This window comes from Schistocerca gregaria, chromosome 4 (assembly GCF_023897955.1).
Source record: "Schistocerca gregaria isolate iqSchGreg1 chromosome 4, iqSchGreg1.2, whole genome shotgun sequence".
NCBI lineage: Eukaryota > Metazoa > Arthropoda > Insecta > Orthoptera > Acrididae > Schistocerca > Schistocerca gregaria.
This window is the reverse complement of record NC_064923.1, coordinates 573,100,798-573,127,991: the sequence shown is the minus strand read 5'-3', so window position 1 is coordinate 573,127,991 and position 27,194 is coordinate 573,100,798. Positions and strand designations below refer to the sequence as shown.

The 27,194-nt window shown below is 43.3% G+C and overlaps 1 protein-coding gene across 1 annotated transcript in view; it reads left to right on the top strand.

The window, feature by feature from the left end:
* The window catches only part of LOC126267163 (peptidoglycan-recognition protein SA-like), a 193,785-nt gene that overhangs the window by 151,302 nt on the left and 15,289 nt on the right, over positions 1 to 27,194 (top strand). Inside the window, exon 2 of the mRNA XM_049972117.1 lies at positions 13,458 to 13,622. Coding sequence (XP_049828074.1) covers positions 13,458 to 13,622 — 165 coding nt within the window. The remainder of the gene's footprint in view (positions 1 to 13,457; positions 13,623 to 27,194) is intronic.

Sequence of the window (27,194 nt, the reverse complement as noted above, 5' to 3'; positions counted from 1 at the left end):
CAGTACAGATAGTCTGTAAAAATCAGCAGAATCCTCTAAATGGTGAGGTATCAAGCAATGTCCCACAGGGTTCAGTCTTGGATCCCTTATTGTTGTTAATATGCATTAAAGACTTGCCACTCTATGAAGATGCGAAGCTATTTCTTTTTGTTAACAAACAAGAATCAGGTGACAAAAATGTAAATAGTATCTTACAGAAAATTATTAAGTGGTTCTCTGGCAAATTGACTCTCACTAAATTTTAATAAAACACAGTAGGCCTATGTACAATTCTGTACGGTAAATGGAATAACACCATTGTAAATATAGACTTAGAACGGAAGTCTGTTGCTAGGGCAGAATATTCAAAATGTTTGGTTTTGTGCATTGGTGAGAAATTGAATAGGAATTAACGCATTGATCATCTGCTGAAACGATTAGGTTCATCCACTCACGCTATTAGGGTTATTGCAAATTTTGGTGATAAACATATCAGCCTACTTAAACATATTAGCCTACTATGCATATTTTAATTCACTGCTTTCATATGGCATCATATTTGAGGGTAAATGGAAATGAGCATGCGGCATCGTTGCTGGGAGGCCCTAACTGGGGAAGTTGTGCCGCCAGGTGAAAGTCTTATTTCAGACGACCCCACACTGAGCGACTTGCGCGCCGGTGGTGAGGATGAAATGATGATGAGGACAACACAACACCCAGTCTCCAAACAGAGAAAATCTCCAACCCAGCCGGGAATCGAACCCGGGCCCGCTTGCATGGGAGGCGAGCACATTATCACCCAGCTAAGGAGGGGGGCATATATTTTAGGGTAATTCATCATTAAGAGAAAAAGCATTCATTGCACAAAAGCGTGCAGTCAGAATAATAACTGCAGCCCACCCAAGATCACCTTGCAGACATTTATTTAAGGATCTCGGGATATTCACAGTACCTTCGCAATACATACATTCGCTTATGACATTTGTTATTAATAACCCATCCTAGTTCAAAAATAATAGCGAAATGCAGAGCTGTAACACTAGAAGAAAGGACGATCTTCACTATTCTGCGTTAAATCTGACTTTGGCGCAGCAAGAGGTGAATTATGCTGCCACAAAAGTCTTTGGTCATTTGCCAAATAGCATTAAAAATCTGACAGATAGCCAACCAGCATTTAAAAACAAATTAAAAGAGTTTCTGAATGACAATTCCTTCTACTCAATAGATGAATTTTTAGATATGCAGTAGTAACTGTAAATAAATAAATAAATAAATTATATCGCGTAAAGAAAACTTACGTTAAACTGACACGCTCCACATCATTACGAATTGTCGCATTCGTGATCTATGGAACAAGTATTAATGTAAAGTAGTGTAATGACACAGAGGTTAATCAAATGAAGACAACTATACACTGCTCTACGAGCCCATGCGAACTGTATATTGAACATCTTCTAGCCGTGCTAAATTTGGTTGTGGAATGTCTGTTCACATTGTACTATTTTGTTGACACGCTTTCTTCGCAGTTACTTGTTACTGGCAGAATATTCTGGGTGAACTTATACAAAACACGAAAGGAATATTTGTGTCCCTTTAAGACAATGTCGTAAGATATTTAACAGCTACAGGTTTGTACATTCTTCCAGTAAAAGCGACAAGCAAGTTCCTTTTCCAGCATCCGTTACTCAGAACTAGCTGAGCAATAACTCGTTTCACGATGGTCGACCGAAATCGTTTCGTCTAAAAAAAATCGGTCGTTGTTCCAAAAGACTGAAGAGCATCGGCAAGTGACGTTCCCTGAAACAGAGGCATCCAAAGGCATTCAGGTTGCACTGCATTCGGTTTTAATGAACATTTAGCCGCGAACAACGTCTCATCCTGTTGAATTCCGCAGAGTTTTACGGAATTACAGTTAAATCAGTACAATGAAATGAAGACCCTTAGCTGCGTACAGGCGGTGATACGCATCAACGGGGAAAGTTGAAAATGTCCGCCCCGACTGGGACTCGAACCCCGGATCTCCTGCTTACATGGCAGACGCACTATCCATCTGAGCCACCGAGGACACAGAAGATAATGCGACTGCAGGGGCTCATCTCTGCAACGCCTCCCGTGAGACCCACATTCCCAACTTATTGTCTCCCACTATATTCGTAGCGCCGGTCCCCATTGCAATCATTACTCGCGGCTTTACCGATTCTCGTTAGAGTTCGGGCACTCTTTGTGCATCCGCACAGAAGATGGTCAAATGGCCGGTGAGCCTTAACTATATATATATATATATATGAAGATGGTATCTGTTCTTTCAGACATGTCTTGATACATATAGTTGAGGCTCACCGGCCATTTGACCATCTTCTGTGCGGATGCACAAACATTGCTCGAACTCTAACGGGAATCGGTGAAGCCGCGAGTAATGATTGTAATGGGGACCGGCGCTACGAATATAGTGGGAGACAATAAGTTGGGAATGTGGGTCTCACGGGAGGCCTGCCAGAGATAAGTCTCTGCAGTCGCACTGTCCTCTGTGTCCTCGGTGGCTCAGCTGGTTAGAGTGTCTGCCATCTAAACAGGAGAACCTGGGTTCGAGTCCTGGTCGGCGAGCACATTTTCAGCTGTCCCCGTTGACTCATATCACCGCCCGTATGCAGCTAAGGGTATTAATTTCATTGTATTGATTTAATTGCAATTTCATTCTAACGAACTGTACACCTTCAAATATATAGTTTTACGGAAGTTCAAAAAACGGTTCTCCTCAAGTGGTGTAAGGCATAACAGGAAACGAAATTTGAATACGAGGTGTGACTATAAAATAACGGGACTGTTGCTGTCACAGCTAAGGACTCATGCGGCAAGACGAACGACCTCGAACTGTGAAGTCTTCTCATACGAATTTGGCTTCTCTTTTGTCTGTAGACAAATTAGTGTAGCCGTGGCGTTCGTTTGTGTAAGAGCTGTTATTTTGTTTCACATGAAAAATGCTAAGTGTAACAACAGAGTAACGAACTGCCATGAAGTTTCGCATGAAACTTCGAAAAACTGCGAATGAAACGTTTCTTTTACTGAAAGAAGTATATGGCAAAGTTTGTTTATCATGTACTCGAGTTTCTGAGTGGCTCAAGCGTTTCAAGATTGCCAAGAATACGTTGAAGATGATTCACGCCTGGGAGGCCCTTCAACATCAAAAACGGATGAAAACATCGTAAAACTAAGTAAACTGATTCGATCGACCGTCGGTTGAGTATTCGATCGATTGCTGAAACTGTAGGAATTGACGAAGAATGCGTAAGGCAAATTTTATATAACCAGTTTAACATGAGAAAAGTGTGTACGAAACTGTTGCCAAAAATTCTCACGATCGAAAAAAAAAGAAGATCTCAAAATATTTGTACTCACACTTTGAATGTCTTTGAAAATGGTCTTAATTTTTTTGGGAGAAATGATTATATGTGACGATTCTTGGTTTTTCACTTATGATACATAAACCAAACCTATCGAGGTGGCGCTGCCGTTAGCACACTGGACTCGCATTCGAGAGGACAACGGTTCAAATCCGCGTCCGGTCATCCAGATTTAGGTTTTCGGTATTCAATCCCGTCTACCTTTCTTCCAGAAATTAAGCGCCAATCCATGCAGTGAACGGTCCCGACTTCAACAAAATCAAAAAAACCTCGAATGATCAATTTTGAATTCAAAGCGATGATGAGTGTTTTTTTTTCGATATTTATGGAACTGTGTATCTTCATTGGGCTTATTTAGGTCAGAGTATCAGTCAGCATTAGTACGATGAGGTTTTTGCTGAACTCCGTGAGAAAATAAGGAAAAGAAGGGCCCGAATTGCGGAAGAACTTGTCATGGGTTCTGCATCCAGACAACACACCGGCTCATAAGGCTTTGTCTATTAGGCTACCCTCCTTATTCGACTGAATTAGCACCTTGTGACTTATCGACTCCCCAAGGTCATACATGTATTAGAAGGAATAAGATTTCAATCCGTTAAAGCAGTGAAAGAAAAAGCAGTAAGCACCATCAACGAGTTCACAGAGCAAGAATTCGAGCACTGTTTTCCATCAATGGAAAACTCACACAGAGCGTTATTGTGAGATCCTGCCTACTCGTCTCTTATAGGGTGCCTAAAAGCAAGCTGCTTTCTAGGATAGGTATACAATAATTCAAGCAAATCACATTAATAGTTTTTATTACAATAAAGAAGACTGACAATATTTAACTTTGGATTTATAACGAGTTGTGGAAAGCGGTGGGCAACATGCAAACAGTCAGTGTCCTTCACTATATACAACGTTCATGCAAGTTTGTCACACATTTTGTGAATCACTAATAACGGCTATAGTAGTGCTCTCGCTCTCTTCTGAGGCGTGGTTTCTACTAGTGCCTGTCTTTTACTGTCCTGACGAGGCTGGCATGTGCGGGGTTTATATTCTCTTCGAATAGAGTCCGCTCCTGTCGTGGTGATATATGAGATGTGGCTATAAAATAAAGCGACTATTGCTGTAAGACATTTTATTTCAGAAACATACATACTAAGTTATCGTTACCCTCAATAAACTCCCCTCCTGTATCCCTATAACTGACCCCGCGTGTTGACAAACGACGGCTCTCGTGTTCTTCATCTTCGAATCCTGCCTCGGGCATGGATGTGTGTGACGTCCTTAGGTTAGTTAGCTTTAACTAGTTCTAAGTTCTAGGGGACTGATGACTTCAGAAGTTAAGTCCCATAGTGTTCAGAGCCATTTGAGCATTTGACCGAGTAAACAGCTTGTTCTTACCATTGTTTCCCCTAAATGGGAATAGTGGCATTAAAATGCTTCGTATTACAAAATGGTCGTGCGGTTCCAGTCTGAAGCGCCTAGAACCACTCGGTCACACTGGCCGGCCGCTTCGTATTACTAACTTGCAAAATTTAGACGTCTGGATAGAAAAGAAAAATTGCGAGATACAATAGTAAAAAGTCGCGATTCACCGGTTAGAAAAGGCTTTTAGTTGTGCTCAATACTGAAAAGTGGAAACCTAACACTGCGACTTTCGGCGGGAGAGGACGTACATACTTGTGAATCTAAATTCGTTAATGATGATATCTTACATAAATGCGTTGAAATGCGGCGGGCAAACATACTGTAAAGGCACACAGTGTGTGAACCCATATGTGAGTTACATTATCGTTAACATTAAAATGAATAGCTGCCAGATTTTGAGAGTAATCATATTCTGCTAATCCGATTCCTTCGTTCCGTGGCTTACGTAACTTGATGCGAGGATATATTAACACCGATTTTAGGCGAAATTTGTTACCACTACATTCTCACTTATTTACCAAGTTGCTCAGCCGAACCGACAGCAGATCATTGCCTCAACTTTTAACTTCCTTCGTTGGTCTCTGTCGCTGGACATGATCTCGTGGCATTCCAGGGTCTCCATTCCTCCACCTCAGTTATGGTGTACAAGGTGGTCTCGTCCGTTATGGCTTCCCTTCTAGCACATCTTTCAGCGTCCTTTTTTCTCACCTCAATAGATGTCCCGGACATTTAATTCTTCCGCTCTTTATTTCAGCTATCACGTCTAGTTCACTAAACAGCGCGTGGATCTGTGTTTTTCTTTCTTCTAAAAATTCCTTTTTCTATCACTGCTCCAAAGATTTTTCTTAATAGCTCGTTTGCCAAGGTCATATATTTTCTCTATATCTTCTAGCTCAGTGTACTTGTTTCAGCCCCATACATCAGTACCAGTCGGACAACTGTCTTATCTCATAATGCAATTGCTTTAACAATGTATAGTACAGAAAATAGTCTTTGTCGAAAATATTGTAGCACAGTTTAGTAATAATATACAGAAGACAATACTGCGATAGAACATGTAAATTAAACGACTGTGAGAGTTTGTAATATATAAAATATTATTTAATGAAGTAGAATTTCTAATGCATTCTTTTGTTTTATTTACATTTCTAGGTACTGAGACTCGAACTCGGGACCTTTAGCTTTCGCGGGACTGTGCTCCACCAACTTCTTTTTTTTTTTTCACGACGCTACCCCATTCTTTTTTTTTATGGGTCGGGAGACTGAGTGGGCAGGAGTCGTGCTCAGTGACCTAACAACGGTGTCCCCGTCTCCTCACAGGATAAGGGAGAGGTAGAGGGAGGAAACATTGTATCTTTATTTAAGTTGTTTCTATCAACTGGAAAAGTACCCGTGGTCTAGGGGTAGCGTCTTTAATTCATAATCATTACGTCTTCGGTCCCGGGTTCGAACCCCGCCACTGCCTAAATTTTGATAAATAATCAGCATTGGCGGCCGAAGACTTCCGGCATAAGAAGTCAGCATCATTCTGCCAACGGCCTTGTCAAAGAGGGCGGAGGAGCGGATAGAGTAGAGGTTCAGGGCACTCTCTTGTCCTAGGGTGGGAAAATGCTCCTAAAGGCGGAAGAATCAGCAATGATCAACGACATGAGGATGCAGAAGACAATGGAAACCACTGCCTTAAAGACACGTAACGTGTATCCGCAGGACATGTGGCCTGTAGTTGCAGAAATGTCATGATGGTCTCTCCATTGGCAAAAGATTCCGGAATAGTCCCCCATGAGAAAAAGATTGAATAATCAACGAAAGGAAACGTTCTACGAGTCGGGGCGTGGAATGTCAGAAGCTTGAACGTAGTAGGGAAACTAGAAAATCTGAAAAGGGAAATGCAAAGGCTCGATCTAGATATAGTAGGGGTCAGTGAAGTGAAGTGGAAGGAAGACAAGGATTTCTGGTCGGATGAGTATCGGGTAACATCAACAGCAGCAGAAAATGGTATAACAGGTGTAGGATTCGTTATGAATAGGAAGGTAGGGCAGAGGGTGTGTTACTGTGAACAGTTCAGTGACCAGAATCGACAGCAGACCAACACCGACAACGATAGTTCAGGTATACATGCCGACGTCGCAAGCTGAAGATGAACAGATAGAGAAAGTGTATGAGGATATTGAAAGGGTAATGCAGTATGTAAAGGGGAACGAAAATCTAATAGTCATGGGCGACTGGAACGCAGTTGTAGGGGAAGGAGTAGAAGAAAAGGTTACAGGAGAATATGAGCTTGGGACAAGGAATGAAAGAGGAGAAAGACTAATTGAGTTCTGTAACAAGTTTCAGCTAGTAATAGCGAATACTCTGTTCAAGCATCACAAGAGGAGGAGGTATACTTGGAAAAGGCCGGGAGATACAGGAAGATTTCAATTAGATTACATCATGGTCAGACAGAGATTCCGAAACCAGATACTGGATTGTAAGACGTACCCAGGAGCAGATATAGACTCAGATCACAATATAGTAGTGATGAAGAGTAGGCTGAAGTTCAAGACATTAGTCAGGAAGGATCAATACGCAAAGAAGTGGGATATGGAAGTTCTAAGGAATGACGAGATACGTTTGAAGTTCTCTAACGCTATAGATACAGCAATAAGGAACAGCGCAGTAGGTAGCACAGTTGAAGAGGAATGGACATCTCTAAAAAGTTCCATCACAGAAGTTGGGAAGGGAAACATAGGTACAAAGAAGGTAGCTGCGAAGAAACCATGGGTAACAGAAGAAATACTTCAGTTGAATGATGAAAGGAGAGAGTACAAACATGTTCCGGAAAAATCAGGAATACAGAAATACAAGACGCTGAGGAATGAAATAAATAGGAAGTGCAGGGAAGCTAAGACGAAATGGCTGCAGGAAAAATGTGAAGACATCGAAAAAGATATGATTGCCGGAAGGACAGACTCAGCATACAGGAAAGTCAAAACAACCTTTGGTGACATTAAAAGCAACGGTGGTAACATTAAGAGTGCAACGGGAATTCCACTGTTAAATGCAGAGGAGAGAGCAGATAGGTGGAAAGAATACATTGAAAGCCTCTATGAGGGTGAAGATTTGTCTGATGTGATAGAAGAAGAAACAGGAGTCGATTTAGAAGAGATAGGGGATCCAGTATTAGAATCGGAATTTAAAAGAGCTTTGGAGGACTTAGGGTCACATAAGGCAGAAGGGATAGATAACATTCCATCAGAATTTCTAAAATCATTAGGGGAAGTGGCAACAAAACGACTATTCACGTTGGTGTGTAGAATATATGAGTCTGGCGACATACCATCTGACTTTCGGAAAAGCATCATCCACACAATTCCGAAGACGGCAAGAGCTGACAAGTGCGAGTATTATCGCACAATCAGCTTAACAGCTCATGCATCGAAGCTGCTTACAAGAGTAATATACAGAAGAATGGAAAAGAAAATTGAGAATGCGCTAGGTGACGATCAGTTTGGCTTTAGGAAAAGTAAAGGCACAAGAGAGGCAATTCTGACGTTACGGCTAATAATGGAAGCAAGGCTAAAGAAAAATCAAGACACGTTCATAGGATTTGTCGACCTGGAAAAAGCGTTCGACAATATAAAATGGTGCAAGCTATTCGAGATACTGCAAAAAGTAGGGGTAAGCTATAGGGAGAGACGGGTCATATACAATATGTACAAAAACCAAGAGGGAATAATAAGAGTGGACGATCAAGAACGAAGTGCTTGTATTAAGAAGGGTGTAAGACAAGGCTGTAGCCTTTCGCCCCTACTCTTCAATCTGTACATCGAGGAAGCAATGATGGAAATAAAAGAAAGGTTCAGGAGTGTAATTAAAATACAAGGTGAAAGGATATCAATGATACGATTCGCTGATGACATTGCTATCCTGAGTGAAAGTGAAGAAGAATTAAATGATCTGCTGAACGGAATGAACAGTCTAATGAGTACACAGTATGGTTTGAGAGTTAATCAGAGAAAGACGAAGGTAATGAGAAGTAGTAGAAATGAGAACAGCGAGAAACTTAACATCAGGATTGATGGTCACGAAGTCAATGAAGTTAAGGAATTCTGCTACCTAGGCAGTAAAATAACCAATGACGGACGGAGCAAGGAAGACATCAAAAGCAGACTCGCTATGGCAAAAAAGGCACTTCTGGCCAAGAGAAGTCTACTAATATCAAATACCGGCCTTAATTTGAAGATGAAATTTCTGTGGATGTACGTCTGGAGTACAGCATTGTGTGGTAGTGAAACATGGACTGTGGGAAAACTGGAACAGAAGAGAATCGAAGCATTTGAGATGTGGTGCTATAGACGAATGTTGAAAATTAGGTGGACTGATAAGGTAAGGCATGAGGAGGTTCTACGCAGAATCGGAGAGGAAAGGAATATGTGGAAAACACAGATAAGGAGAAGGGACAGGATGATAGGACATCTGCTAAGACATGAGGGAATGACTTCCATGGTACTAGAGGGAACTGTAGAGGGCAAAACCTAAGAGGAAAACAGAGATTGGGATACGTCAAGCAAATAATTGAGGACATAGGTTGCAAGTGCTACTCTGAGATGAAGAGGTTAGCACAGGAAACGAATTCGTGGCGGGCCGCATCAAACCAGTCAGTAGACTGATGGAAAAAAAAAAAAAAAAAAAAAAAAAAAAAAAAAAAAAAACAATGGGAAGGAAAACAACAGTTCTTTCTTGTAGAATAACAACTGAAACGAAGCAGTACGCGAGCCCTGGAAAAAGCCCCCAGCCACATCCGAAAAGAAAAGAAAGTCACTTCTCAAGGGGTGGGGGGGGGGGGGGGCGGGGAATATCCTAGTCTTTGAAACTGCGCAGACGTGGGACCCCCCACTCTCCCGGAGCTCATGAAACATGCTGCCCAGAAAGTTCGCAAGGCACGTTTTGTATTTCGAGTTATATCGGATCATCTCATGTTGTTCTAGTATATAGGACCAATAACTCACGCCCGACATCAAGTGGTTCTGAGCACTATGGGACTTAACACCTATTGTCATCAGTCCCCTAGAACTTAGAACTACTTAAACCTAACTAACCTAAGGACATCACACAACACTCAGCCATCACGAGGCAGAGAAAATCTCTGACTCCGCCGGGAATCGAACCCGGGCGTGAACGCTACCGCACGACAACGAGATGCGGGCGCGCCCGATATCACAGTCCGCGATAGCACTTAGTGCGACGCGTGTCCGGCAGTCCAGCCGATTGCGGACATTTTCTGTTAGGGGAAGAAGAGCGCGTCCGGGAAGAATAAAGCATTCGTCACCGACGCGGAGTCGTCGGTGCGTTGGAGGAGTGCCACGATGCATTGCGTCAGCCGCCAAATGTCCTTCGTCTCACATCACCGCAGACAGTGTTCGTAGGTTTCCAGCATTCCACGTGTAAGACGGAGTGGAGAATCGAGCGTGGCGTACAACCATAGGCGTATGGCTATCTTGCCGTTGAAAGAAGTATACCAAGACGTCTCGCCGCCATGGTGAACAGAGGCGTAAGCACAGATCGCCAAATCAGTCTCCAATCGCACGTTGGGTATTTAAGTTCGACAACAATGTTGGGTTGATGAAGCCTCAAGTAGCGATGTGTCTTATGGATGGTGGGGATCCTTGCGGAAGGTATTTGTAACTGAATATAACTAAAATCAACAAAGAATCGAGCGAATTGGGACAAGGCAGGAGATATAATGCCCACCGCCACTGGCAATTCAAAGGACGGGGGAAGAAGAACGTCCAGGATCGCCGACGACATGGCGTGCTGCCGAGGTTCCAGGTCCGTACCATCGCTCGGAGGTATAGAGCGAGAGCTTTGTTCCCCACATTCGTGAAGTAGGGTCCTCCAGAATGGTGTGGAAAAATTAAAGTCTCGTATTTGACCTTAAACGGAAACCCTTGGTTGACACAATGTCCAAAGGCCGCCATTAAGCTATCAGCTATACCATTTGGTACTGGTACCACCTGTGACAGTTGTGGCAGTCGTGAGGTAAAATGAACATTAGTATATTCCATTGTTTGGAACTAGACGTGGGGTCAGAGCGAACTGTTGCCTATGTGCAGTCGGGCGTGCTGGAGCAGTCGCCGGTAACTCGCCGCCACTGATTGCCGTAGCGATCGGGTGACCAAAACCGCTAAGCATCGCGTCATGTCCACCATCGTAAACGGACTTCGCAGAGCGTCCACGCACGGTCCGATGTGCATAATCGTGGGTACATTCGTGTTGACCCTGCCATCAGCCCTCACGCCGTATGTAGTAAGAAGGGCAACCACCTGACGTATTTCGTTCTCCGTTCAGACGAGTATCATCAGGTCATCTGCATATGCCCAACGAAGGAACTCGCACGGAGCTGAACGCCTGTAAGATTGCGTCTACTCCAGTGTTTCGAGCGCTATTGCAAACAGCACCACTGACAATGGACATTCTTGCCTAACTGAGCTGTAAACAGACACCATGCCTTCCTGCCTGTCATTGACTCGCACCGTCGAAGGGGAGTTGCGAAGGAGGCGCATAAGGACGGTAATGAAACCCTGAGGTATCACCAGGTGCCGCCTGGTGTGAAGGAAATCATGGTTGATCCTGTCAAAGGCGTGATCAAAGTCCAATGATATGAATGCCGCGCGCATGCGACTTGCTTCCACTAGGGCTATGAAGTCACGATGTTCACCTAGGATAGAGTGGATGTTGCTCCTGACCTCTAGATATGTCTGGTCTTGGGGGTAGTGTCTTGGATATTACAGTCTTATACCTGGCCGCCAAAAAGATTTTGTAGTCAGTAGTGAGCATCGTGAGCGGTCGAAATTGATGGGCGCTGAACTCCCTTCCGATTTCGGTATTAGTATAAACATTCCACCATGAATTGTGACGGTACATCCTTGTCAGGGCGCAGTAACTTATTGTACACAAACGCACATTGGGACATAATTAGGTAAGCGAATTCGCCAGAAAATTCGAATGTTAGCATTTCGAACTTACGCACAATTTTATGTCATCGATCTAGGCCGGGTTTAGTTGGTATAGATTTTAGTTTTTGATTTTCTTCTATTTTTTGTGTAATACCTGGAAAGATTGTGGGGAATGCGGAGAACAGCTTAACGTTTTGTCTACAAAACCATGAGGATCTCTTAACTAAATACGTATTTAGGTAACCTCAAAACGCTTTCCCTAAAAGCTTGTAGTGCTGGGTGCAGCGTTAGTGTACATATCCCTCGGAGTGAATTGGCATAACATGATACGGATAGGGATAGGTGGGCAGAACACAGAAATTTTGGAAGTTCATCATTTTATTTTATCGAAACTTAGGGAAATCTCCTTTTCGAAGAATATATTCTTCAAAACAGAAACGCCGCGTTAAGAAACATTAAGTGAGCACATATAAATACTACTAAAATTTTTAGCCGAAATGTATGAACAAACGACGATCTCTTCAAGAAAAATAACTTGTTGTTGTTGTTGTAGTTATGTGTAGTTATTCAAATAGAATTAGTTCCATTTTTAGATCGAACAATCAATGCAGACGTTGGGCGTCCGTTTATTTGAATTGTTGGGCTAAATTGTAGCACACTTTTACATTCGTTGTACCAAACTGAATCATCTTCATCTGGCCATCTCTAGTTTTTTATCTCTTTGATCATGGCGGACACTCGAGTCTCGTTGTCATCAGTTTCGTCGCTAGAGCACTAACAGGCGTGATACTTCACCAAAACAAAGTCATTTAAATGTATTCAGAATTATTATGAGAACGTGGGGAGTGTGAGGCATTCCTTGTTGATCTTGTTTGATGTGACCTGTCGGTGTAGCTGTGCCAACTGATCCCAGACGTACTCACCACTCCTGCAGCTGTTATCGGAAACACATGGTGATGTTACGGTAATCAAAAGTTTCCTTCCACACTGATAGTCTGAATAGCTTCACGAGCAAGCTGTCTGGTCATTAGAACACCAGAACACATTCTGATGGGCATCAATTGCACAACTGAACACATAAGCCGACCGAAGCGCCCTTACACCCAGATGCAGTAATATTTTGCTCGACTAATAACTATGTGAATAAGTCCCAAGGAATGTTAAAAACAAAATGGATCCACTCAATCCCATACACCAAAAACTAAAGATTATGATTCCTGCATGCAATCGTAGTTGATCAGTATTTCTAAAACCGTCACAGCAGAGTCTCAATTCGATCTACAGGTTCACCACAACATATATATACAATCAAAAAATTTACTCGCAAGTCGGAAAAAACGATAGAATAGGGGTCCTTCCTGCATGGTGTACCTTTACAAACACTCCACTCTAGCTAAAACCCTTATTCAGGGCTTTAACAGTAGCACTATGACAGTGCTCTAGCTCCATGGGGGCAGGAAATAGAAGCTGTCTGCCAACTAGTCCTTTATGCCAACTAACCCCGGTCTCCTCTACTTTATAAATAGTGCGTAGTCATGCTCACATAACCCTAAACAGTGTTATTATCTTCACTTGAAAACTGGCAACGATTAATATTTCCTGAAATAAAAACACATGGTGTGGATGCGGGCCCCCTGCTGGTGCACATGCTACGCCTCTGACTGGTGTACACCTTTGCGTTATCGCTGTCCAGGGCAAACGGTTGCAGCAGCTGTTTTTCGTGTTGCAGGCGCGCTGTGTCCGTGGCTGGGCAGCCCCGGAGAGTCCCACTGGAGGCTGCTGCTGTGTGTGGCGAGCGCCGTCGCCGCGGCCACCGTGATTGCCATCCTGCTCGTCATACTTCGGCGCAGCGACGGCAATGCCGTGGGCACCCGCCCTGCTAGACCTCCGCAAAGTCAGTACCTACGCTGATATTACCTAAGGACACCGATGTCGGCCCCATTTTACTTTCCGGTCGAATCGAAGTTTTTGCATCATCTGTGGTATATGCTAGTAATGATTGAAGCTTTTCACTACGTTAACCATCATTTCTCAAACTCGGCAACAATACGTAATTGTGTAGAGTAGGGAGGCTGCTACTGGAGAGTTTGGTGGGATGCGTTAATGGAAAGCCTCTCCCTGTTGTCTGCTGTCGCTGTCGCAAGATTGTGTAAACAGATGGGTACTTCGGGAATAAAAGTTGGACACGTTAGTAATGGGTGAAGAGGTGGTATGAAACATTTAACTTCCTCTTAAAAATAATTATTACACTCCGGTTATTACAAATGACTATTATTTACAAACATCGTTTCACTAGCAAATATGCCGGCCGGAGTGGCCGTGCGGTTCTAGGCGCTACAGTCTGGAACCGCATGACCGCTACGGTCGCAGGTTCGAATCCTGCCTCGGGCATGGATGTGTGTGATGTACTTAGGTTAGTTAGATTTAAGTAGTTCTAAGTTCTAGGGGACCGATGACCTCAGAAGTTAAGTCCCATAGTGCTCAGAGCCACTAGCAAATATGGATTTATTCGCACCTTTTGGACGCAAACAGTTTAGAACACAGTTTAACGGACGCAGCAGTGACAATCCCTTAGGCGCTTTTTAAACCTGTACCCTCAAAAGGAACAATTACTTCGGAACTTTAACAACAGTTTTTCACCATTCTTCCGAACTGCTGTGAATGTAAATACATAGATCGAAAGATCCAGGACTTCTGTCATTTTTTTAGCTCGTTATATTTTCTAGAGTTACGTGTCTATCGCTTCTTTGTCTTGCTGACAATAAATAATATAAAAGAAACACTTCCCATAATACGTTTATTTTATATTTCCAAATATAAACCGGTAATACCACTGACCAAATATGAAGACTTAAATATGCCAGACACCAGTGTTGTCAAAATCAAAGCCGGCCGGAGTGGCCGAGCGGTTCTAGGCGCTACAGTCTGGAGCCGCGCGACCGCTACGGTCGCAGGTTCGAATCCTGCCTCGGGCATGGATGTGTGTGCTGTCCTTAGGTTAGTTAGGTTTAAGTAGTTCTAAGTTCTAGGGGACTGATGACCTTAGAAGTCCCATAGTGCTCAGAGCTATTTGAACCATTTTTTTGTCAAAATCAAATCTGCCACATGCAAAATCCTGAGGCTTTCATGTTAAACAGTTTCAATTTAAAATGTAGTTTGCGATGTCACTATCAAAGCATCAAACTATTTATTCCCTACAATGAAAGCATGGCTTTTAATTCGTCTGATGTTTTATAAATCGTTAATTTCGATTGAAGTCGAATTTATTAATTTAGTCATTCACAATGCAAAGGAGTGACCGTTACCTCTGCGTTAAAATTATGTTTATTGGATATTAAAGGAAAGTTTTACGTGAGAATAGACGGGCTACAAACATTACAATAACAAAATTTCCTTTATTTGCCGAAATTGAGTAGATGAGATTGTTATGCATATTACATTATACAGGGTGTTACAAAAAGGTACGGCTAAACTTTCAGGAAACATGCCTCTGCCTCACACACAAAGAAACAAAAGATGTTATGTGGACATGTGTCTGGAAACGCTTAATTTCCATGTTAGAGCTCATTTTAGTTTCGTCAGTATGTACTGTACTTCCTCGATTCACCGCCATGATTTCATACGGGATACTCTACCTGTGCTGCTAGAACATGTGCCTTTACAAGTACGACACAACATGTGGTTCATGCACGATGGAGCTCCTGCACATTTCAGTCGAAGTGTTCGTTCGCTTCTCAACAACAGATTCGGTGACCGATGGATTGGTAGAGGCGGACCAATTCCACGGCCTCCACGCTCTCCTGACGTCAACCCTCTTGACTTTCATTTATGGGGGCATTTGAAAGCTCTTGTCTACGCAACCCCGGTACCAAATATAGAGACTCTTCGTGCTCGTTTTGTGGACGACTGTGATACAATACGCCATTCTGCAGGGCTGCATCAGCGCATCAGGGATTCCATGCGACGGAGGGTGGATGCATGTATCCTCGCTAACGGAGGACATTTTGAACATTTCCTGTAACAAAGTGTTAAAGTCACGCTGGTACGTTCTGTTGCTGTGTGTTTCCATTCCATGATTAATGTGATTTGAAGAGAAGTAATAAAATGATCTCCAACATGTAAAGTAAGCGTTTCCGGACACACGTCCACATAACATATTTTCTTTCTTTGTGTGCGAGGAATTTTCCTGAAAGTTTGGCCGTATCTTTTTGTAACACCCTGCATGTGGTCTATGAAACACGAACCTGGAATCGTGTAAAGTTCCACTGGCCCACTGTGCACCTTGCCACACATGTCAATGAACATTCACAGAAACCGTTCTCCGTAGCTCAATATGCTTCGTAATATATTAAATGGAGTTATTAAAGGTTATCCTTACAACGTGACAGTCTATCAGCGAATGCGAACAGACTGTACCTGACGATAATAATAATGAGCGTATGGCACTGGTGGCCGGGAGACCCTTCGCGGGGCGGTTCTGCCGCCGCTCCACAAGTTCTTTAACGCCACTACGGCGACTTGCGAGCGAATGAGGAGGAAATGATGATGAAAGACACACAACACCCAGTCATCTCGAGACAGACAAAATCCCTGACCCCGCCGGGACCCCGTGCGCGGGAAGCGAGAACGCTACCGCAAGACCACGAGCCGCTGACTACGGTACGTAGTACTTAAACGATGTCTGTGTAGTACAGACTGCTTTTAATTCCAAAATCCTACTTCCTGTAATACAGCCTAACAATGAGTTGATAAGCGGGAGTAGAAGTTATTTTAACTGTATTCAGCATTACAACATTTCATGAGACCAATGAAACATTTCACTTGAGATATAAATAAAATCTTGGCAATAGTTTTATACTCACGAAATTATACCTCCTGCTGAGATTAGCTTCCTTTGATAAACTGCCTTAAACAGATTTGTGTTAGGAAATCTCATTTTCGTATATAGTCAAGCTACTCAAGAAATGTCTGTCATACAGTTTTAGTCAGCGACAATTTTTTCTTTCTTCTGTGTAAATGACATCTGTGATCTTACCATTATGTGAAAAGCAAATTCCTAAAAACTTTATTTTCTTTTACATACAACAATCTGTGTGATGCGATTCTACAGCTGCAATAACATATGTGCTGCCTCTTTTAATTTTTAGTTTTAGTAAATTTAATCAGGTCAAAGATTCTCTAGAATTACTAAAAGAGAACATATAGAGGCAAGTTCATTCCAATACCACAATGTTAGTTTGTATCAGTAAAATATGTACACGATCTGTGAAACTGAGCTCTTACCCAAATAAACCTTTCTCCTAACGCACTAAGCCCTTAACGTAATTTAAAAATGTAGGTGCTAAATATTTCAGTCGCTTGTATATTAGTCAACAATAAGAACCGTTTTCCGTTTAAGGCCGAAGCTTCTAACAGCTACCTTTCTACATCTGCGTCTACATACATAATCCGTAAGCCACCGTACGGTCGTGGCGGAGGGTACCTTGTACCACTATTACTCTTTTCCTTTCCTGTTACACTCCCGAGGGAAAAACTACTATCTATATGCCTTCCGTATGAGCCCTAATTTTTTGCATCTTAGTCTCGTGGTCCTTAGGCGAAATGTATGTTGGCGGCATTAGGATCGTTCTGCGGTCAGCTTCGAACGCCGGTTCTTTAAATTTTTTCAGTATGGTCCTCGAAGTGAACGCCGCTTTGCCTCCAGGGATTCCCATATGAGTTCCCGAAGCATTTCATGAATACCTTAGTGTTGTTCGAACATACAGTAACATATCGAGCAGCCCGTGTTCGAACTGCTTCGATGTCACTCTTAAATCCGACCAAACACTCGAGCAGTACTCAAGAACAGATCGCACCAGGCACCTATTTGAGGCTTCCTATACAGACGAACCACACTTTTCCTAAAATCCTACCAATAAACAGAAGTTGACTACTCGCCTTCCCTATCACAGTCCTCACATGCTCGTTTCGTTTTATATCGATTTGCAGCGTTACACCAAGATAATTAAAGGACGTGACTGTGTCAAGCAGGATACTACTAACGCTGGTTCAAAAATGGTTCAAATGGCTCTAAGCACTATGGGACTTAACATCTGAGGTCCTCAGTCCCCTAGAACTTAGAACTACTTAAACCTAACTAAGCTAAGGACATCACACACATCCATGCCCGTGGCAGGATTCGAACCTGCGACCGTAGCAGTCGCGCGGTTTCAGACTGAAGCGCCTAGAACCGCTCGGCCACCAGCGGACGGCACTAACGCTGTATCAGAACATTATGGATTTGTTTTTCCTATCCATCCGCATTAACTTACGTTTGTCTACGTTCAGAGCCAGCTGCGATTCATCACACCAATTCAAATTTGTCAGGTCATCTTGTACTATCCTAAAGGCACCCATCTCTGACTGCTTCCCGTACACCACAGCATCATCAGCACACAACCGCAGACCGCTGCCTACCCGGTCCGCCTGATCATTGATGAATACAGAAAACAATAGCGGTTCTACCACACTTCTCTGGGGGACTCCCGACGATATACTTGTCTCTGATGGACGCTAACAGTCGAGGAGAACATACTCGGTTCTATTACATAAAAAGCCTTCAAGCTGCTCACATATCTGTGAACCTGTTGCGTTTGCTCATACCTTCGTTAACAATCTGCAGTGGGATATCGTGTCAAAGCTTTTTGAAAAAACTAGAAGTAAGAAATCTACCTGATGCCCTTCATCCATAGTTCGCAGTATATCGTGTGAGAAACGGGCAAGATAAATTTCACACAAGCGTTGCTTCCTAAAAACGTGCTATTCGTGGATATAAGCTTTTCTGTCCCCACAAAATTTATTATATTTGAACTCAGAATATGTTCTAGAATTCTGCAGCAAACGTTTGTTAAAAACAGTGGTCCGTGACTTTGCGCGTCGAAGACTTCTTATGTAATAGAACCGAGTATGTTCTCCACGAATGCTAGCGTCCATCAGAGATAAGTATATCGCCGGGAGTCCCCCACATAAGTGTGATAGAAGCGCTATTGTTTTCTGTCTTATACACAGGAGCCAACTGCACTTTTTTCTAGTCGTTTGGAACTAAGTGCTGGGCAAGAGATTAGTAACAAATGCAAGCTAAGTAAGGGGACAATGCCGTAGAGTACTCTTTATAAAACCGAATTGGGTTTACATCGGACCTGGCGACTTGGTTGCTTTCAACTCTTTCAACTGTTATTCTACACCAGGGATGCTTATTACTAAGCCGCCCAAACGGGACTCTGTGCGATGATCAAACGGCGGTATGTTTGTTCTATTCTCCTGCGTCAACAGTTCCTTAAACGCGTAATTTAAAATTTTGGCTTTCGTTTTGCTATCTTCACCTATCACTCCAGACTGGTCAATGAGTGACTAAATGGAAATCTTAGACCCGCTTAGCGATTTTACATGGGACCAGAATTATAACGGGTTCTCGGCCATATCTTCTGCCAAGGTATGACGGCAATAGTTGTATGCTTCACTCATAGATCTTTCCACAGGCGCACGAATGTCTACTAATATTTGCCTGTCATCATTTGCGCGTAGTCTTTTGAACCGAGACCGCAACAGCCTTTGCTTCCTCGGCATCTTTACCGTCCTTAATCCACGTACTGGGCATACACTTGTCCTGAGAATGATTTACTATCTGTTTAAACTTTGCCCCAAATTCCTCTATGCCCATCATATGATTGCAGATCATTACTTAAGTGCGATGCTAACAACTGTTTATCCGCTCTTTCTAACCGAAACAATCTCCTTGTCTTCTTGACTGAATTCTTAACTTCCGTAACCACAATCGTTACGATGACATCATGATCACGAATCCCTGCCTCTATATCGACGACATCGATAAAGTCTGGCCCGTTTTTGTAACTACAAGATCTAAGATATTTCCATTGCATGTGTGCTGCCGAACTAGCTGCTCAAGACAGTTTTCGTGAAACGTGTTCGAAAGTACTACGCAACACTGTCTGTCTGTACCCCCTGCAGTGAATCCATAGACCTACTAGTCTATATTCGATAGGTTAACGTCGCCTCCAACCAGTATTGCATGATCTGAGTATTTACCCACTACTGACCGTAGACTTTCTTTGAATGACACTAGAACTGTCACAGCGGAGTGCGGTGACCGGTAAAAAGTTTCAACAAATCAACTTTGTTTCACCTTTTATACGTGAATAGATAACTTCATTGTCACACTCAGTTTCAACCTCAATAGAGACAATATTTTTGTCCAATGCTGCGAACATTTCCTTCTCCTCCGGTGAGTAATATGCCCTTCCGATATACGTTCCATGACTCACTAAATACGTCAGAGCTTTCTACTTCGTGTTTTATCCAGCTCTTGGTCCCAAGAATAATTTGAGCGTGATAACTTTCCAGAAGGGCAATAAATTCGGGAACTCTGTTGCGATTACTTCGACCACTTACTGATAACATTCTGACAGTCGAAGTGTCTTTACTCTGAGCGCAATCTGATGTCCCTATCTGCTTATCGACTGGCGAGTGTTCATCAAAGTACTTCCAAATCACTGCGTAGCCTAAAAAACACCGATGTACACTCCACAAATACTCTGCTAGCCAGGTAACTGCTTCCGTAGTGTAGTGCAACCCTAACATATCAAGGGGGGTCCTACAGTTCCCATCCCAAAACGCAGGTCTATAAATCTGCAACCAAGAACGTCATAGAGTCGACGAAGACATGGGTTGAGACCTTCCACTCTGCTTCACACCAAAGGATCCTGATCAACTCTGGAACAATGCTGCAAATTGGGAGCTCCGCTTGCACCCCATGCGTGAGGCCAGCCGCCTCCGTCACTTCCGCCAGCAGCCTGTATGAACTGAAAATGGCCTCAGAACTCGTGCGATAGACGTCGTTGATGTCGACGTGAACCACAACTTACAGATGACTGCAGCCTGCGAGCTCACAACTGCAGGCAAGGCTGCCTCCACATTTCGAACGAGGCTCCCCGACAGACATAAAGTGCGCACATTGCCTTTCATTCCAGCCCTGAGCGCTATCTTCTTAAGGGACTCCATAATGCGCCTAAAGTTGGAGCTCCCAATGACTTGTGAGCCCTTCCCCCTGTATACCAGCTCGGATCCCACTGAAGAAAGGGCCACTCGTCCACTCAGTGGGCAACCAGGAGAGGCCAGACGGCCAGCCTCCATACTGGCTCTCCGCCTGGAGCGACGCGGACGCGCTACCACCCACCATTGTTCTGTGAGGGCGGATCCACCGCGTCGGGTACACTAGGAGGTGCCTCAGCAGGAGAGCCAGTTAGCGAAAAAAGCGAGACCTGAGGTGTCCCATGCGATGCGCCAGTTTCTCCATCGCTGCTACACCCCGAGACCAGTGAAGACTGGTGACCGTAGCCAAAACCATATTTAACTGTTCGTGAACTACAGCCTGCTCCTCCACAATCCACGAATGACACGCAAACATCCTGTCCATCCTAGCAAGACTAACTGACAAAGTAAACTATGAAAGTTGACAGACACCCCGATATGCAACATGTTACCCACTTGACGTGCCATCAATGGACATTGGTATCTTAATGAACTGCATGGTTGGCTGCTCAGGAGAATGACAACTAAGCTGCAGACTACCTGAATTTACACTTCTAAAACGCGAGGTTGAAACTTTAAGTACAAAAATGCGGACGAAATTTGAGCAATGTATATTAGTGAGAAAACATAGGAAAGGCTAAAAACGTAATTTAACTTTCCCTCTGAGACAAAGCTTACGCAATTAACACAGGCCAAATTGAGGATTGAAAACTATATTCCCGGCTCTTTAATTATCATATGCTGCATTCTATATCCGACGGCGGCTGTTTGTCTATTGGAATTTATTCACTTCTCTCTGTGCCTTCAACACCACCGAGCAACATGGACTCGCATCCGGAAGGACTTCGGTTCAAACCCGCGTCTAGCCATCCTGATTTAGGTTATCCGTGATTTCCCGTACTCCCTTCAGGCAAATGCCGGATGATTCCTTTGAAAGGGCACAGCTGACTTCCTTCCCCATCCTTATCTAATCCGATGGGACTGATGACCTCGCCGTTTGGTCCCCTCCCCCAAAGCAACCATCTAACCAGCCTTAAGCACCTCCTAATGGGAGTTAACTGCTGAGGTCATCAGTCCCTAAGCTTACACACTTTTTTTTGGGTCAGCAGTTTACTGACTGGTTTGATGCGGCCCGCCACGAATTCCTTTCCAGTGCTAACCTCTTCATCTCAGAGTAGCACTTGCAACCAACGTCCTCTCTCTTCCTCTGCGGATTTTGCCCTCTACACCTCCCTCTAGTACCATGGAAGTCATTCCCTCATGTCTTAGCAGATGTTCTATCATCCTGTCCCTTCTCCTTATCTGTGTTTTCCACATATTCCTTTCCTCTCCGATTCTGCGTAGAACCTCCTCATTCCTTACCTTATCAGTCCACCTAATTTTCAACATTCGTCTATAGCACCACATCTCAAAAGCTTCGATTCTCTTCTGGTCCGGTTTTCCCACAGTCCATGTTTCACTACCATACAATGCTGTGCTCCAGACGAACAACCTCAGAAATTTCATCCTCAAATTAAGGCATTTTTTGCAATAGCGAGTATGCTTTTGATGTCCTCCTTGCTCCGTCCGTCATTGGTTATTTTACTGCCTAGGTAGCAGAATTCCTTAACTTCATTGACTTCGTGACCATCAATCCTGATGTTAAGTTTCTCGCTGTTCTCATTTCTACTACTTCTCATTACCTTCGTCTTTCTCCGATTTACTCTCAAACTATACTGTGTACTCATTAGACTGTTCATTCCGTTCAGCAGATCATTTAATTCTTCTTCACTTTCACTCAGGATAGCAATGTCATCAGCGAATCATATCATTGATATCCTTCCACCTTGTATTTTAATTACACTCCTGAACCTTTCTTTTATTTCTATCATTGCTTCCTCGATGTACAGCTTGAAGAGTAGGGGCGAAAGGCTACAGCCTTGTCTTACACCCTTCTTAATACGAGCACTTCGTTCTTGATCGTCCACTCTTATTATTCCCTCTTGGTTGTTGTACGTATTGTATATGACCCGTCTCTCCCTATAGCTTACCCCTACTTTTTTCAGAATCTCGAACAGCTTGTACCATTTTATATTGTCGAACGCTGTTTCCAGGTCTACAAATCCTATGAACGTGTCTTGATTTTTCTTTAGCCTTGCTTCCATTATTAGCCGTAACGTCAGAATTGCCTCTCTCGTGCCTTTACTTTTCCTAAAGCCAAACTGATCGTCACCTAGCACATTCTCAATTTTGTTTTCCATTCTTCTGTATATTATTCTTGTAAGCAGCTTCGATGCATGAGCTGTTAAGCTGATTGTGCGATAATTCTCGCACTTGTCAGCTCTTGCCGTCTTCGGAATTGTGTGGATGATGCTTTTCCGAAAGTCAGATGGTATGTCGCCAGACTCATATATTCTACACACCAACGTGAATAGTCGTTTTGTTGCCACTCCCCCCAATGATTTCAGAAATTCTTATGGAATGTTATCTATCCTTTCTGCCTTATTTGACCCTAAGTCCTCCAAAGCTCTTTTAAATTCCGATTCTAATACTGGATCCCCTATCTCTTCTAAGTCGACTCCTGTTTCTTCTTCTATCACATCAGACAAATCTTCACCCTCTTAGAGGCTTTCAATGTATTCTTTCCACCTATCTGCTCTCTCCTCTGCATTTAACAGTGGAATTCCCGTTGCACTCTTAATGTTACCACCGTTGCTTTTAATGTCACCAAAGGTTGGTTTGACTTTCCTATATGCTGAGTCTGTCCTTCCGACAATCATATCTTTTTCGATGTCTTTACATTTTTCCTGCAGCCATTTCGTCTTAGCTTCCCTGCACTTCCTATTTATTTCATTCCTCAGCGACTTGTATTTCTGTATTCCTGATTTTCCCGGAACATGTTTGTACTCCCTCCTTTCATTAGTCAACTGAAGTATTTCTTCTGCTACCCATGGTTTCTTCGCAGCTACCTTCTTTGTACCTATGTTTTCCTTCCCAACTTCTGTGATGGCCCTTTTTAGACATGTCCATTCCTCTTCAACTGTGCTACCTACTGCGCTGTTCCTTATTGCTGTATCTATAGCGTTAGAGAACTTCAAACGTATCTCGTCATTCCTTAGAACTTCCATATCCCACTTCTTTGCGTATTGATTCTTCCTGACTAATGTCTTGAACTTCAGCCTACTCTTCATCACTACTATATTGTGATCTGAGTCTATATCTGCTCCTGGGTACGCCTTACAATCCAGTATCTGATTTCGGAATCTCTGTCTGACCATGATGTAATCTAATTGAAATGTTCCTGTATCTCCCGGCCTTTTCCAAGTATACCTCCTCCTCTTGTGATTCTTGAACAGGGTATTCGCTATTACTAGCTGAAACTTGTTACAGAACTCAATTAGTCTTTCTCCTCTTTCATTCCTTGTCCCAAGCCCATACTTTCCTGTAACCTTTTCTTCTACTCCATCCCCTACAACTGCATTCCAGTCTCCCATGACTATTAGATTTTCGTCCCCCTTTACATACTGCATTACCCTTTCAATATCCTCATACACTTTCTCTATCTGTTCATCTTCAGCTTGCGACGTCGGCATGTATACCTGAACTATCGTTGTCGGTGTTGGTCTGCTGTCGATTCTGATTAGAACAACCCGGTCACTGAACTGTTCACAGTAACACACCCTCTGCCCTACCTTCCTATTCATAACGAATCCTACACCTGTTATACCATTTTCTGCTGCTGTTGATATTATTCGATACTCATCCGACCAGAAATCCTTGTCTTCCTTCCACTTCACTTCACTGACCCTACTATATCTAGATTGAGCCTTTCCATTTCCCTTTTCAGATTTTCTAGTTTCCCGACTCGTAGAACATTATCCTTTCCTTGATTATTCAATCTTTTTCTCATGATAACCTGCCCCGTGGCAGTCCCCTCCTGGAGATCCGAATGGGGGACTATTCCGGAATCTTTTGCCAATGGAGAGATCATTATGACACTTCTTCAACTACAGGCCACATGTCCTGTGGATACACGTTACGTGTCTTTAATGCAGTGGTTTCCATTGCCTTCTGCATTCTCATGTCGTTGATCACTGCTGATTCTTCCGCCTTTAGGGGCAATTTCCCACCTCAAGGACAAGAGAGTGCCCTGAACCTCTATCCGCTCCTCCGCCCTCTTTGACAAGGCCGTTGGCAGAATGAGGCTCACTTCTTATGCCGGAAGTCTTCGGCCGCCAATGTTGATTATTTATCAAAATTTAGGCAGTGGCGGGGTTCGAACCCGAGACCGAAGACGTTTTGATTATTAATCTAAGACGCTACCTCCCTTTTTTTAAAATATAATTTTGTTCGCATGTGTTCGTTGCATCTGCTCGGGGCGGACGTCGTAAGACATCCATTTATGTTCGTTGTTGATCGATTGACTCAGTTTTTTACTACAGAGGGTGCGTAACCCTATGACCGAACACGCTGAACTACCATGCCGGCTGTTTTTTTTTTTTTTTTTTTTCGTTGTATCTGCTCGGGGCAGACGTCGCAAGACACCCGTTTTAAGTTCGTTGTTGATCGATTAACTCAGTTTTTTTATTACAGAGAGCTGCTAACCCTCTGACCGAACAGGCTGAGCTACAGTGCCGGCTCCCCTAGACAAAGGGTTACGCTGCTAACACAATACTTAACCTAAATTATTCTAATGACAAACACACACAGCCATGCTCGAGGGAGAACTCGAACCTCCTCCGCGACCAGCCGCACAGTCCATGACTGCAGCGCCTAAGACCGCTCGGCTAATCCCGCGCGGCCGAGCAGTATCCTTGACAGTCTCTACGCAGTCCAAGGAGGTTAGGTCTGTTGCTGTATGGAAAATGAGTTCAAAACAAGACGAAATTCTATTACTGTTAGAGAGCATCGAAATGTACAAATCACTGCCAGCATTGCATTATGTTGGGGCAGATGAGTACAAAAACAGAAGTGTTAACAACCAACTATGATTCGTATGACTCGCTGCTGAGGAAATATGGGGAATGATTGTCAAGGAAGACGTTTTTATAAGCGTTGACTTGGTGGAACACGTCTTTCATTGTATGAATTTGTTTCTTGGTGATGGTGATGTGGTTGTTCGCAGAAATTGTCTGCTGGGAGAAGGGTGGGGTGTAGTGGAGGGGAGGGGGGGGGGGCGGACAAGTGCCTACGTATGGGGACCTACAATGCATGTGGAGAACCATTCCCAGTAATGTAGCAAATTTTGGGTCATCAACACACAAAAAGTTATGACACTCTTTCTTACGTTTTGAATGGGCTTTCTCATAATTATTGATCTATCTTGCCCTCAAATGCTAGTTTAATAATACTCTATTTTAAGAGTCTGTCACAATATCAACTGCGTTAGAATGTTAGCGAAATGAATGGTTGTAAACTCGTCTGTGTTTACACAAAAGAAGCAGATTTTAACATGGCAAGAAAAGATGTTACCTATTACTCGAAATTCGTCACAGTCCTTCATGAATCCACGTTTCCTAAACTACCTTCTTGGTATGCCTGACAACTCAAGACCAATCCTGTGGTGTAACGTTTGCAGTAGGTTTTTTGTTAACATTTCAGCCTCACTGGGCGTAAATGTATTGTTGCTTTTGCCACATTACTTTTCACCTAGGCCTATATACTCTCAGTCGGATTTAAATGAGCATGATACGGATGAAGCCTGATTAAGTTATGTCCTTTAGCGTTAGCCAGTTCGTCGACATGGCAGCGTGGAGTTTTTGGCTTGTAAGGCACTAGATGTTCCCATAACTCCGCCTTACAAAAGCTAGATTCAACTTTATCCAATACAACATTTATTTGGACCCCAAGTAAAATATCCGATTCCACCACGCATTTTTGGAGCTTTATCCGTCACAATGGAAGGGTATGGCGTGTTTTTCGTAACTACTGTCGAATTCGGAGGAATATTTTGCAGCAGAACATTATCCTTGCAGCCGGTGAAAGTGTTCTCAGACGACCACTTTTACTGCGAATCTCGCGTTCAGAGGTGCTGCACTCTTATTATTAATGCAAAGCCAACGCAAAAAACTTGTTCACAATACCTGACTACTGCAGAACACTTCAACGCCAGAAAATACCACTTTACAACGAGAGCTAAGGAACGAAGGTGCATCCAACGCGAGACATCACGTGGTACTGTTTATCCACAGCATGGCAACAGGGTGCTTTACCAACAGAACTGCTGGCGGCATGGTAGGGAAAGCTGGCTCGCCATTGGTGTTACCTGGGCAATGGTGCACGTCCCCTCAGGTGATCAGAAGGTCAGAAGTCGCAATTAATTTTAAATACACTATATTAACGTGTGGAACTTCACTGATCAACCAAAACATTATGACCACCTACCTAATAGCCGATAGGT